The following is a 12,815-nucleotide window of genomic DNA, read 5'->3' as shown; positions in this document are numbered from 1 at the left end:
TTTAAAATAAGGACAAGTGTATAATTCACAGCCTGAAGGCAAAATAAAATTTCAGAAAACCGTTTTTACAGTTTTTAATCTAGGATTGCAAAATTTGTACTAATTATACTTTATTGCTTTTGTTCTTGACATACAATTTTATAAAATTTAATATAATGTAGGGAAAACTGTGCATATTATTTTTTCGTTTGGAAACAACCCTCTTTTAGACATTTTTTATTAAAAATTTGACTAGTTTTGCCTAGTATGCCTTAAACACCATTAAAAATAATGAAAATAATTTTTTAACATTGACTAATTTAGTGAGCAGGAAATGCAGGAATTAATTAATAAATAAATACTAGTAAGCCTTACTGATAGACAACCAACCTCACATGTAGTAAACTTTTTACTTTACCTGCATTTATTTTGGCACCACTTAGGCTAGCAAGTGTTTTTTACTCCGAGCTTGGCCATTTTGATCAAAACCATACTGGTGATGGCTGATAGCATTCTTCAAAGATTTTTAACTATACAGCGTGATTCATTAACAATGGGAAAATTGAACGCTGAAGGATACTACACGTGAAATGGTGACCATTGCATTGGCGCAAACATGCTTTATCCAAAAGTTAACAGTTTCTTAAATACAGGGTGTTTAAAGATAAAATTTTAAGTCGTATTTTGCGATTATTCTGAAAATATGTAGGTTAGGAACTTGAAAATTTGTGAAACTATATTTTTTTAAGCGACAAATAAGATGCGTGTTGCAATTTCAGCGTTGCTCAGAGAGGACGCTACTTACGACCAATTTTACCGAAAATTTAGTTAATAACTTATTACCCTGTATGTCTAACATGAAACTTGATTCAAAACCTGAAAGAGCAATAATTTCTCCATTATGTATTCTTGTTTCATTTCGGTATCGATCCGTTTTTTGAGAAAAATCGATTTTTCAGATTTTGAATTAAGTTTCATGTTAGACATATAGGGTAATAAGTTATTAACTAAATTTTCGGTAAAATTGGTCGTAAGTAGCGCCCTCTCTGAGCAACGTTGAAATTGCAACACGCATCTTATTCGTCGCTTAAAAAAATAGTTTCACAAATTTTCAAGTTCCTAACCTACATATTTTCGGAATAATAGCAAAAAACTATTTAAAATTTTAACTTTTAACACCCTGTATTTCTGAAACTATCAACTTTCGGATAAGGCAGCACCAATGGTCACTATTTCACGTGTAGTATCGTCAGCTTTCGATTTTCCAATTGTTAACGATCACACTGTATATTGTATATACAGAGTGAATCAGTCATAATGTCATTCATTTTAAGGGAAGATGAGGAAAAATGAGTAGAATACAAATGCGCTATTAAAAAAATTGTAAAATACATAAAATACTGACAAAAAATATTTTCAAATCATTATTTAAACCCTTTTTCGGACCCCTCCTGATCACTGACCCACAAATATTTACCCAGAGTGAATCTTGACATTACCATAATATGCGGATATTAACTTAGCTCCATCGAATAAAGACAGTTTTTTAGCTAGACACATGAATGAATAAGATATTTTTTTTACTTTTTAAATATTAACAAGTATTATTTGTTATTAAAAGCAAATGTATACGGATAATAATTGTTTTCGAATGTTAGGTTATACAATTTAGTATTTTTAAGATTCACTAAATTTTATCATTGAATATGAGTTTTTAAAATTACATATATCTCAATTAATTATTCAGTTTGTAGTACGTATACCCTATTGTGTGACTTATTGCTTTTCAATGAGTATGGTACCTTAAAATACACTGCGGCTAAAAAAAACACTGATTCATCCATGGGTTTGTTTTTAAAGTTTTAGGATCCCTTGCTCTTTGATTTTGAAACCAATTACAAAATTCTGGACGACTAGGTAAAAAATCTGATGTTTCGCTTGCCTTGATAAACTGTAGAAGCAAAGTGTGGCATTTTTGTATTCAATGACCAGGCGTGCCTCTGACTCGGCTCACTAGAGAATTCTCACAATTATTTTCAATTTTTTATACCTACCGATAATACCGTTGAAATCTATCCACAGAGAATCACCCTGTACATTTTAAACTGACGCCTCGTTTAAAATAAATTGGAATATGGATAAGGATACAAAGGTGATATTAAGACACTTTTACATAATATCATTTTATTACATGACAATTGTTTAGATATGCAGCATTTTGATTTAGAGTATTGTTATATTTAATATATTTGAATACTTTCCTTGCAAATAAATATGAAACATATTCATTAAAAATAAATTAAAATTGAGTAGCAAGATTGTAAGCTCATAAGTATATATTATGTATATAAGGTGGTTCAAAAAAATTGAGAGTATGCTCCGTCACAAATTTCTCCAATGTAAGTAATGCAATTTAGATCCACTCACATATACAAAAAAATTCAATTAATGCAATATTGTAATTGTATTGAATGTTGGTTTAAATATTTGTATTTTGATGTGGTGCAAAGTTCTCCCAACTTTTCTGGAACACCCTGTATAAAAGTTAAAAAAAAAAGTATTTTGCTTTTAGCATTATGGAATATTTTGTAAGCAGTCCCTAATCTGTAGCCAGGTTTGTAAACCCTGAAAATACAACACGAATTTCAAGAACCCCTATTTAAAAGGATATCTACACACTTACCTTTCTAGCAGTCTTTAGTTGTAAGTAAGTATAATTGCCGAGAGTATCCCTTAAATCCAAGACTTTCTGGTTCTGGAATCTCTCAATATCTGTTAAGGCGTTCGACGAAAAGTCACTGAAAAAACAAATACTTCATGATTTTCAAGAATGATACCTGATGTACTGAAATCATTAACTTATGTTATAAAATTTCCAAGAAAATGTCTCTTATTCTTATTTCTAATTGTTTTAAAATGGCTTTGGCAAAGATCAACAAAAATTAATCAGCCATGATAAGTGCAGCTAAATAATTTCTGCATTTTAAGGATTGATTTCCAAAGTGGCCTCATGAAATCAGTTGATACTTGATTATTAATATACAGGGTGATTCAGAAAGACCTCCCGTAAATTCAGGGGGTGATAGTGCGACAAAAAATAGGAATTTTTTTGTCTGATGAACTATATCTCCTCTTGTTTTCGAGATACAGAGTGACAAAATAAAATTTTTTAAACAGGATTTTTACGAAAATTTCCCAACGGTGCGAAATATTTTTATGAAATTTGGTATCCCGAGATTTTTAAGGATGCCAAATGCGTTGGTCTAATTATTTATTAGATATTTCATAGAGGACGCTAGTTATGCTACATTCGTATTACATTTTAAGTTCTAATGTTTTTGAGGTTAGGTTTTTTAGCATTCGGGCTCCAATTTCTAATGTATAATTTTATTTTCTAAAAATAATGTACTCTTGTTAGAACTTCCTAGTGGTTTTCGAGAAAAAAGGCATTTAATTGAACTCTTACAATATTACAGTGTAGAAAATAAGTGACTTTTCTCAAAGTAGACTTATGTCAAAACTTATTGATGGATGTCTCATAAACAACGCATACATTCTCAGTAATATTTTAAACTCTAATTAACTTTATATCAAAATTTTAGTGCTGTAAGTAGGTAGTCATTATTAACTGCAGTCACTAACAATCACTAAAATTTTGATATAAGGTTAATTAAAGTTTAAAATATTACTAAGAATGTATGTGTTGAGTCCACATTAGGAAGTTCTAACAAGACTACATTATTCTTAGAAAATAAAATTGTACATTAGAAATTGGAGCCCGAATGGTTCAACAAAATTTGAACTTAAAATGTAATACGAATGTAACATAACTAGCGTTCTCTATGAAAAAAAATTCTTATTTTTTGTCATACTATCACCCCCCTGAACTTACGGGCGGTCTTTCTGAAACACTCTGTATATATTATACAGGGTGACTTGACTAATTTGCAATTAAATGAACCATAATATGTATTATAGAAAATAATAGTTTTGTAAATACGTTAATTTTTGTATTTTTTGAGAAATGTTCCAGTCTAAAATTTTAAAAAATTACATTTTTTTTATTCTATGTTCTGCTGTAAAGACAATAATACAAGCTAACATACGACACTCTAAATGTTGCAAGAAAATTAAACTGAACTGTACATTAATGTTTATTAACATAAAAAATTTGTAAATACGTTAATTTTTACGTATTTTTTGAGAAATGTTCCAAGGCCTAAAATTTAAAAAAATTACATTTTTTTATTCTATATTCTGTTGTAAAGACATACGACACTCTAAATGTTGCAAGAAAATTAAACTGAACTGTACATTAATGTTTATTAACATAAAAAATTTGATAATATTCCTGTAAAAACATCTGTGCCAGATAAAAGGGAAAATATTTTTATTTTTCATTTTGTTATCAGATAATCGATAAATATAAAAACCGTTCAAGAATAAACAGCCTTTATTTTTAACAATATAGAAATATATTATTAAGGAAAGTTGCTTAGAACTGAAATTTATATTATAACTTCAATCAGTGTATGAATCGGCCTACTTTGATAGAAACGGGCAGTAAAACATTTTTATTGTTATTCTTTCGAGAAAAAGGCATCATTGATTAAAATTTCTGCTTGTCTTTGAAATGCGGTTGGCATGGAGAATTTTTATCTTGCATGTACAGGGTGATCAGAAAATCGGTAAATAAAAAAATCGTTCAAGCATAAACCGCCTTTTGCTCATCATAAAAAAAAACATAAAGCACACCACAGAAATGGGACAACCCCCAAATCCAAAGCCAAAGGCTGTGGGAAAGGGGACTACACTTTTGAAAAAAAATTTCCTGCAATGTAAGCATAGGAATAACTGTCACTATTATTCAAAAGCCGTATCACTTTTCATTATGACGGTTGTTGTCAAACTTTTTTATTCTATGCAGTTTAAATACAAGCCAAAATTTTATTCAAGATTTTATTTTCTCATAAAATGAACAATAAAAATGTTTTACTGTTCGTTTCAGTCAAAGTAGGCTGATTCGTACACAAACTAAAGTTATAATATAAATTATTTCAATTATAAGCAACTTTCCTTAATAACATATTTCTCTATTGCTAAAAACAAAAGCAGTTGATTCTTGAACGATTTTTATATTTTCTGATTTTCTGATCACCCTGGAATCTGGAATGGTGGCGAGGGTAGCTTTTAAAGCTACAGCACTTAGGCCCCTGAGCCATTAGCCAACTACTACAGGGAAAAAGGTGGTGACATTGCTCAGGGGGATCTCTCTAATATAGGCCATTGAAGGCCAGCGCTCTTCCAACATGGACGCTCTTGATGACGAGAAAAAATGAAAGTTGTCCATACCAACTGCATTTTAAAGACAAGTAAAAATTTTAATCAAGAACGAATGCCTTTTTTCGTAAAACGAAAAAAAAAATATTTTCCCTCATTTCCACTAACCACGGACATACTTACTGTATGTTCATAAAAGAAAAAATGTTTGAAATTAATCTAGACACCATCTGTCAAAGTTTGTCATAGAGCTTGTATCACCATGTATGTATAAGGCGATATGCTCTATTGCATTGTTGAAAGGTTAAATTATACTTACGTTTTCTTAAAATTTTTTAAATGCCTGCGTCAGATAATTTATATTCTAATACCACTTGTCTTTCGGATATTTCTGGTTTTTTGTTAATTTATGCCAAGACATTAATTTCATTTGCAGTTCAATTACCAACACGATTTCTTACGTTTTTTTAAAGTATCACGTTGTAATCGTCTGTATAAATGTTGGAAAATATTTCTATTTGGGTATCCTGGGATGCATCTCTTCACCGAATATCAGTTACACTGCATGTAAACATTGCACACATCTGTCTTTGCATTTATTAAATATTACAAACAAATAATTAAAACACTTGAGCACTTATTTACAGCAGTAAGTGTTAGGTTGTTTATTTTTAAACAGAAATGTCAAAATTTTCATTTGTTTTTCATGGCTACTCCGATCAAATTAAGTAAAACATAAAATTGATGGTATTTTAGTAAAATATCCATTATGGCGTCCATAAGAACATCAAAAGTAGTTAATGAAAACATAAGGATCTAGGAGGTCCAGAAAATGTTTTAACCTTCCAACAAATAGAATATGTCGCCTTGTGTGTACATACCGATTTTCATTACATTCACACTCAATAAAAAAAGATATGAACGAAATAAGCCTAGATTTCTGTTTTTTCAGTTTATTTTAGGAACGGCGCAATTTATCTCCAATTTATTTTTATCATAATCCGAAATAAAACTATGCAACTTTTTTGTAATTTAAAAGAGACCACCCTAAACACGAGGTATTTGGTACAGAAGAGCATATATTAATTCATTTTTACGAGCATTTTAGGAAAATTTTTAGAATTAGCTTAAACAGAAGCTAATAACAAAAAAACATATAATTATGAAAAAAATAATTTACCTCAGACTTCCCTTGGTAACAGTAACAGCCGAGGCACCCTCCTGTATCTGCTGGTCCAACAAGTTCACTTTGAACTCCCTCACCTCATCGGTATCAACAGCACCGAACAATCGAGACATCAATCCCGTCTTGCCCTGCTGCACCTTAGTTCTTTCGACGTTTTTATTCGCAACGATCTCTTCAGCGTCCTCCAGCTGTAATTGAAGCATTTCGTGGTTTTTACAAATATTCTGGAGGGACAGTGCGAAGAACAAATATTCCTTTAACTGATCTGCTAGTAGCTCTTCGTCTTCTAGACTCGCATCGATACTGGAGGCTAGAGAATCTAAGTAATGCCCAGTTTTCTGTAAAGCGTCACCCATTTCCTTTTCAATAGCGCTCCACTCGCTGAAAACGCGTCCATAGTTCGCATGCAATTTGTGGATAGTGTATTCTTTCTCTGCTACCCTCGATCGAGCTTTAAGCAAGTTATTCAAATTCGTATATAACGTCCCCCCGTAATCTCTAATGGCCTCAAATTTAGGGTCGGCTTTCTTCAATCTCACTGACACACTAATACTTTTTAACTTGTTCTCGACTAATTGCAAATAACCTTAAAATTGCCCCGATATAAGAAATGTTACAAAGTATATGCATTACTCACCATTAGACTTGTACGATTCTCTCCAACCTTCCTCGTGCTGCAAGAATTCAATGAAATGCGCATCCCAGGTAAGTATCGGGTGAGCTGCAATCCTTAACAAGAAATTTTCTAGTCCAGCCCTTCTTCGATCGATGAAATTTGGATCAAATGTGTCATTGGATATTTTCTGCCATCCGAACATAACTCGCTTTTCTGGTAGTGGTGGCAAGACGATGTAGGGATAAGTAACTTCTAAGTAATCTCTTAGTTGTTCGAATTCCGTGTAGCGTCGCCATACTGTCGTTAGTTTGCCTAGCTTGTACTGGCAATTCGGATCAGTCAGTCTGTAAATAATATACATTAAGTACTTAAGTATATATAAAAATCCTTTCATTGTACAAACAGTAATTATTAATACGATGACCTTTATCCTGCAATTACATATAAATCAATACTGAATATGGATCTTACTTGGTTTCGATTAAGTATACTGTATAAAAGTCTCTCAAATTTAGAGACCCATTAGCACGTTTTTCCGATTCTGAAACCGATATCTCTAGATGATTTAGTAGAGTATCCTGTAAATTTTCAAAAAATTTTAGGTTAGACTGAATAAGCAAAATTGTTTTACTCACCAATGTTATTGGTATTAAAGGGGCGTTACTACTACTGGAAGGAATTGATATTTCCTTAACATTATCCATTATAATTCTTTTGTTATTAAACAATTACACCCATGTTATAGTACAAATACCTTTGATATGTTTGCTCTTCTATTTTAGTGTCGATAATGAGTGCAATTTACAGCTTAAATAAATAAGACCGCCTTATCTTTTACTTTAGTTCTACTTCCAAAAAATGTTTACAAATGCGAGATAAAAATACATAATTTATTGAAGCCCCGGATCTTGAAAGTATAAACTTGCCTACTTCACTAACTAATAAAATTTGCAACAATGGACGTAGTAAATAATGATAACTTGAAAACTAGTTTGCAGGATACATACATTTTTAGTACTTTCAACTTTGCAATAAATAGTTTTTAATGTATAAACAATTATTTATTTACGATTCGATTCAACATTGTTTAAAAAAAATGGATTAATTCTTAACTTCCAGCGCCATCTAACATAAGTTGAATTGAATCAATGGTAATTTAAAAAGTTAACTTGCATTTTGCCCTCTTTGCATCAAAACAGAAAATTATGAAATTGTTGTCAGACAATTATAAGTTATTATTTTTGCAATTCTGAACAAAAAAACATTGTCATATTGTAATATTTAGAAATCAGCAGGAAATAGTATAAAAAGAGACATACATATATATCTATAGAGATCCATATAGTTCTGGAACTGATGCTTTGATTGGAGCACAGGAAGTCACGAAATTCTGCGAGTGGTTTACTCATGGAGATTTGACGAAACAAGGTAAGATCATCTTACATTCCTACAATGCCAAAATTCATTGGTAGTATATCTGACAGATACAATTGACATCTGACGTAACAATGCGTCATCTGTCACGTCACGTCGAGCTACCCGCCTATCTGCAATCGCATGGTTAACTGAGATGATAAAATAAAAAAAAAACTATTATCTGTATCTCGTAAAACATCTAAATCCCTATTTTTAAACAGTGCGGTAAACTATTGTGTTTTTTATAATTTTAAGTTGGAATGGACAGATTGAACTTTTTTCCCAGAGCTTTTTGTCAAGAGGTAGGTAAGTCTCGAAATTTATATTCTACTACTGTTAGCTTAACAATTACGCATTTGCAGAAGTATTGTTGATATTCACAGATTTTTTATCCAGGGAATTTGTACGTTCAATATTGATTAGTTTCTGTAAATGTCTAGGTAGTTTATTACTAGTGACGTTACAGATTTTTACTAAAGGCAAATTTTTAAATAAACTGGTTGGCCTAATTGATAAAATACATGCAAAGTAATTAGGTAATAAGCGTGCTGGATGATGGATGCGTTGAAAAACCGATTTTAGGCAGTTATAGTAGCTTGTTACTAGATTATTACTATGTATGTAAACATAGTATGACCTGTGATTATTACTAACTGAACTGCATGCCTATAATCAGGAAATGTACTCGGAAATGTACAAGTCATCAAAAAAGTATATTTTAAAAATTGGTATTAGTTATTGTGTTTTCCTTTTTTTCATTTGCTTAAAATATTAATAGGGTACAAATTTATTAAGCATGTAAGTACGTCCTAAAATAAGGTTATAAAAAAATGCAATAGGAAGGTCCACATCAATTAACGTTCATCAGTGTGGTCAGACAAACTGACTAATTAGGCAATTAAAGAGTTGTAGTTAACAGACTAGATAACAGACAGTAACTAATAAACACTTAAGTAAGTATACCCATGTATTGTTCTTAATTTTATTTAACATTAAAATTCATAAATTTCTGCATCAAATTTTTAATTACTTTAATTAATAATTAAAAATAAAAGATTGTTTTAGGTAGGTATTATAAACCTGAATTAGTGAAATGTAATATTTTCTTTAAAATACTTAAATAATTTGGTACCTATAGGTATCACATTTATTTTGTAACGTGTATTTGATTACGTTGGCATTGACAGAGGTCAATTCAACTGTTGAGAAGCAAATGTCAAAATCTCAGCTAATGTGATTATAACTGAGGAAGCCGACACAAATCCCTTTTCCTTTGAGAAACCATGCTTACATTGCTTAAACTCGTACTAAACAATTTAAAATGAATAAATCGTAGTGGTAACGAAAACAATTAGGTTCTTATTCAATATTTTAATTATTACAACCAACATAATTATTGTACTTGATTGTTTAAAGCTTATAGCCTTATGTCAATAAAAATCACGCATTATAAGTACAAATGTCATACCTATTTTAAAGATAACAGTTTACGTGAACATGACTCTTCTATCTTCTGTTAGATACGAAAAACATACTTATATTACAAACACACCCGGAATACTGAAATATGTAACATCTTACCTGCATGAGTACTTTTTGATTTGAATAATTAAAAATTGATGTTTATCGTGCACCGTGTCAAGTGGACATGATATTAAAAATAGAAATTCCAATATGTACGACACAAGGAAACAACCATAAATTTCTGCTTGGACGGATACTCAGCTATTGCACATATTTATTTTCGAGACTGGAAGCCTTCAATGTCGCAAGATTCTTCACAAATTATTTTTTAAAATTGAAATTACTTAATATAAATTTAACTTACGTAATGTTTAATACTGTCTGATAAGGAGTAGGTACATTTAATAATGTACAGAACTGGCTTAGAGATTGACACAAGTACTCGATCGTATCACTATTTTTGTTATTCTAGGCCACTTGATTTAAGCTGCAATAATTCGTAAATGCCTTACACTGATATAGTCAAATAAGTAAGATATTACATCCAGTTTAAATAAGAAATCTATCGTTACCGAGTGAATAATTTTTCGAAAAATTCTGAATCCATTCCTGGCGGAAAAATAAGATAAAGAAAAATCTCGAAAACGTCAGTGCTAATCTCGTTATCGGCACCACCAGTAGTAGTAATCGCGCATAATGTTCATTCTTGTGATGAGGAAAATACTTTGTTAATTATCTGCACGTTTTATTGCAATGACTGTGGACTAGGAACAGATTTAACATTTCAGGAGTTTTGTTGGAAATAAGTTACCTTATGATGAAACACCAGGTAAGTCAGTGAAAAATATGGTTGAAAATGAGGAATGTGCGAAAAGAAACATTTTTCTTGTCGATGTCTTATAACCTCTACTGATAAGTCGCGAAATAAATAAAAGTGTAAATAAGTCGTGGAATTGTTGTGGTGATATGATTATTAGAAAAGCAAATAATATCACGTATGATGGTTTCATTAGAAAAATTAATTTTAAAATCAAAACTAGATATTATTAGTTATGTAATATTGAATTAGAGATAAGATCTAAGACCAGCCGGACGCCACTGCTAGTTACTATAACATTGTTTCGTTATTAAATATCATTGATACTGAATATCCCATTTTCATAACCTTTCAGTGACGATTTTGGATGCATTTAGTTTGACTGAAAAAGAGGTTTCGAGTCTCTTATGTTTTTTTTAGTTTATTTATTCATAAGTTAAATCATCTACTGCAGTTTAAATACATCAGAAGTACTCGTATACCCTGAAGTCTCAGGTATACCTAATTTTTTTAATCATTGTTTTCCGCAGAACACAAATTGATATTTTTAGATAAACATTTTTAGTCACGATTTATGTGAATGTCAACTAATCGTGAAGAAGGTCACATTTTAGAAATAAAATCGAGGATTTTAATAATTTCGCGTGATCTGTAACTGTTTTATCAAATTTATTTTGAAACAACTTAAATTTATTCAAGAAATAAATTATGAACACACTATTTTAATTTAATAGTCAAGTTTTAATTAGAAATTGCAATAATAATTTTCTGTTAATTTATTAATTTGAATTTGTTCTTATCAAACGAAATATGTCACAGTTTTGAAATGTAATAAAAATAGAAATATTTTTACTAATCTTAATAAGTATACAGGATGTTTCAGAATTAATTAGTGAAATTTATATTTGTCCGGTCATACAATAATGTAATGAAGAAATTCTTCGTTTTTGAATTATCAGGTCTTTGCTCCTTGATTCTGACAAAATCCACCACAACATGAATAAACGAATATGACACAAAGTATTGAATATTCAAAAGTAGTTCTTAGAATTTCGAGTAGAATTTATAACTGTTTCATAACTATTTTGCACAGTAAAAAAAATGACCAACTGTTTCACATTGAATTAACTGTAATATACAAAATTGATAACAAATTTTTGAATAAATTGTAATAATAGGACTGCCTCTAATTTTTCAACAATTTTTTAGTGAACCCAGGTACATTTTCTTTTTCATCCTCATTATTTTAACTAACGTTAAGTTTTCAGTGTTTTATCCACCAACCAATAGAATAGAAGCAGCACACACATTATTTTATGCCCTTTTCCTTATCATTGACAGTTTCATTCTAGTCATAAAACAAGTAGAAGGTACATTAGTTTAGTACAGTAAATATGAAAATCAACTATTAAAATTATTGGGAGGCGATACCAAATAAATATTAATAGTTAAATTTGGCTCTACTGAGTACTTAATTACAATAAAAAATTTGACTGTCTTTCATCAATTTGAGGAATTAGTCGAACAAAGTAATCGCAATCTGTTTTAATTTTCGTTTAATAATATTCTTGTCCTTCTGCAAACTTTTAGCCGACCCCATTGAATGATATGACCGTTTTACCAGACGTGATCGCAAATATTTGATTTTTCACATTCTCGTTTTTTTTGTGTTCGTCTATTTTAATATTTGCAAGTCGAGAGGCTCCCCCAGTAGGCCAAGCAAATAAGATTTTTACTCGAAAAAAGTCCTATCCGCGAGATTGTTGTAAAATTGTCTAAAGGAACATAATACAAGACATCTCTCATGTCAAAAACGTGAGTCAAAAACTTTTATTAGCTAACTTTTCTATTTAAACAAATAAGTGAGGAAAACAGTTAATTCACTTTGCAGGGAAAACCATTATTTTTAGCGAAAAGTGACTCCCAGACAGCTTGTAGGGAGAAAAATTATCTACAAAATGAGACTTGTTAAATTAAAATCGGTTAATAAACAAAAAAGTTATTGCAAAAAAACAAGAAAAGTGCCCATTTTTTAATTTGTTTATAACTATCGCATT

At 30.5% G+C, this 12,815-nt stretch overlaps 2 protein-coding genes across 3 annotated transcripts in view; one reads left to right on the top strand and one right to left on the bottom strand.

Moving 5' to 3' along the window:
- Positions 1-2,177: 2,177 nt before the first annotated feature.
- On the bottom strand, positions 2,178-8,123 carry LOC108903862 (sorting nexin-4). Its single transcript, XM_018706185.2, has 6 exons — positions 7,697-8,123; positions 7,533-7,639; positions 7,083-7,405; positions 6,440-7,031; positions 2,663-2,777; positions 2,178-2,604 (listed from the first exon to the last, which is right to left on the bottom strand). Exons 1-6 carry the CDS (start codon positions 7,763-7,765, stop codon positions 2,554-2,556), a joined length of 1,257 nt encoding a protein of 418 aa, XP_018561701.1. The 5' UTR covers positions 7,766-8,123; the 3' UTR covers positions 2,178-2,553.
- A 451-nt stretch (positions 8,124-8,574) lies between these two features.
- Positions 8,575-12,815, top strand: part of LOC108903840 (calcium-binding mitochondrial carrier protein Aralar1) — an 18,555-nt gene continuing 14,314 nt past the window's right edge. Inside the window, exon 1 of one of the 2 annotated variants that reach the window (XM_018706158.2) lies at positions 8,575-8,779. In XM_018706158.2, the coding sequence (XP_018561674.1) occupies positions 8,738-8,779 (42 nt within the window). In that variant the 5' untranslated portion in view covers positions 8,575-8,737. Of the gene's footprint in view, positions 8,780-10,593; positions 10,771-12,815 lie in introns of those variants that run through there. The other variant, XM_018706174.2, reaches the window with a different exon arrangement.

This window comes from Anoplophora glabripennis, unplaced genomic scaffold (assembly GCF_000390285.2).
Source record: "Anoplophora glabripennis isolate ALB-LARVAE unplaced genomic scaffold, Agla_2.0 scaffold10, whole genome shotgun sequence".
Classification (NCBI taxonomy): Eukaryota; Metazoa; Arthropoda; class Insecta; order Coleoptera; family Cerambycidae; genus Anoplophora; species Anoplophora glabripennis.
This window is presented reverse-complemented; position numbering and strand designations above follow the sequence as displayed.

Excerpts from the sequence above, each read along its gene's own strand:
- LOC108903862 (XM_018706185.2), bottom strand. The coding sequence starts at position 7,765 with ATGGATAATGTTAAGGAAATATCAATTCCTTCCAGTAGTAGTAACGCC. Across the intron at positions 7,032-7,082 it reads AGAATCGTACAAGTCTAATG|GTTATTTGCAATTAGTCGAG; the intron begins GTGAGTAATGCA and ends GGCAATTTTAAG. Across the intron at positions 2,605-2,662 it reads AACTAAAGACTGCTAGAAAG|GGTTTACAAACCTGGCTACA; the intron begins GTAAGTGTGTAG and ends TTGTATTTTCAG.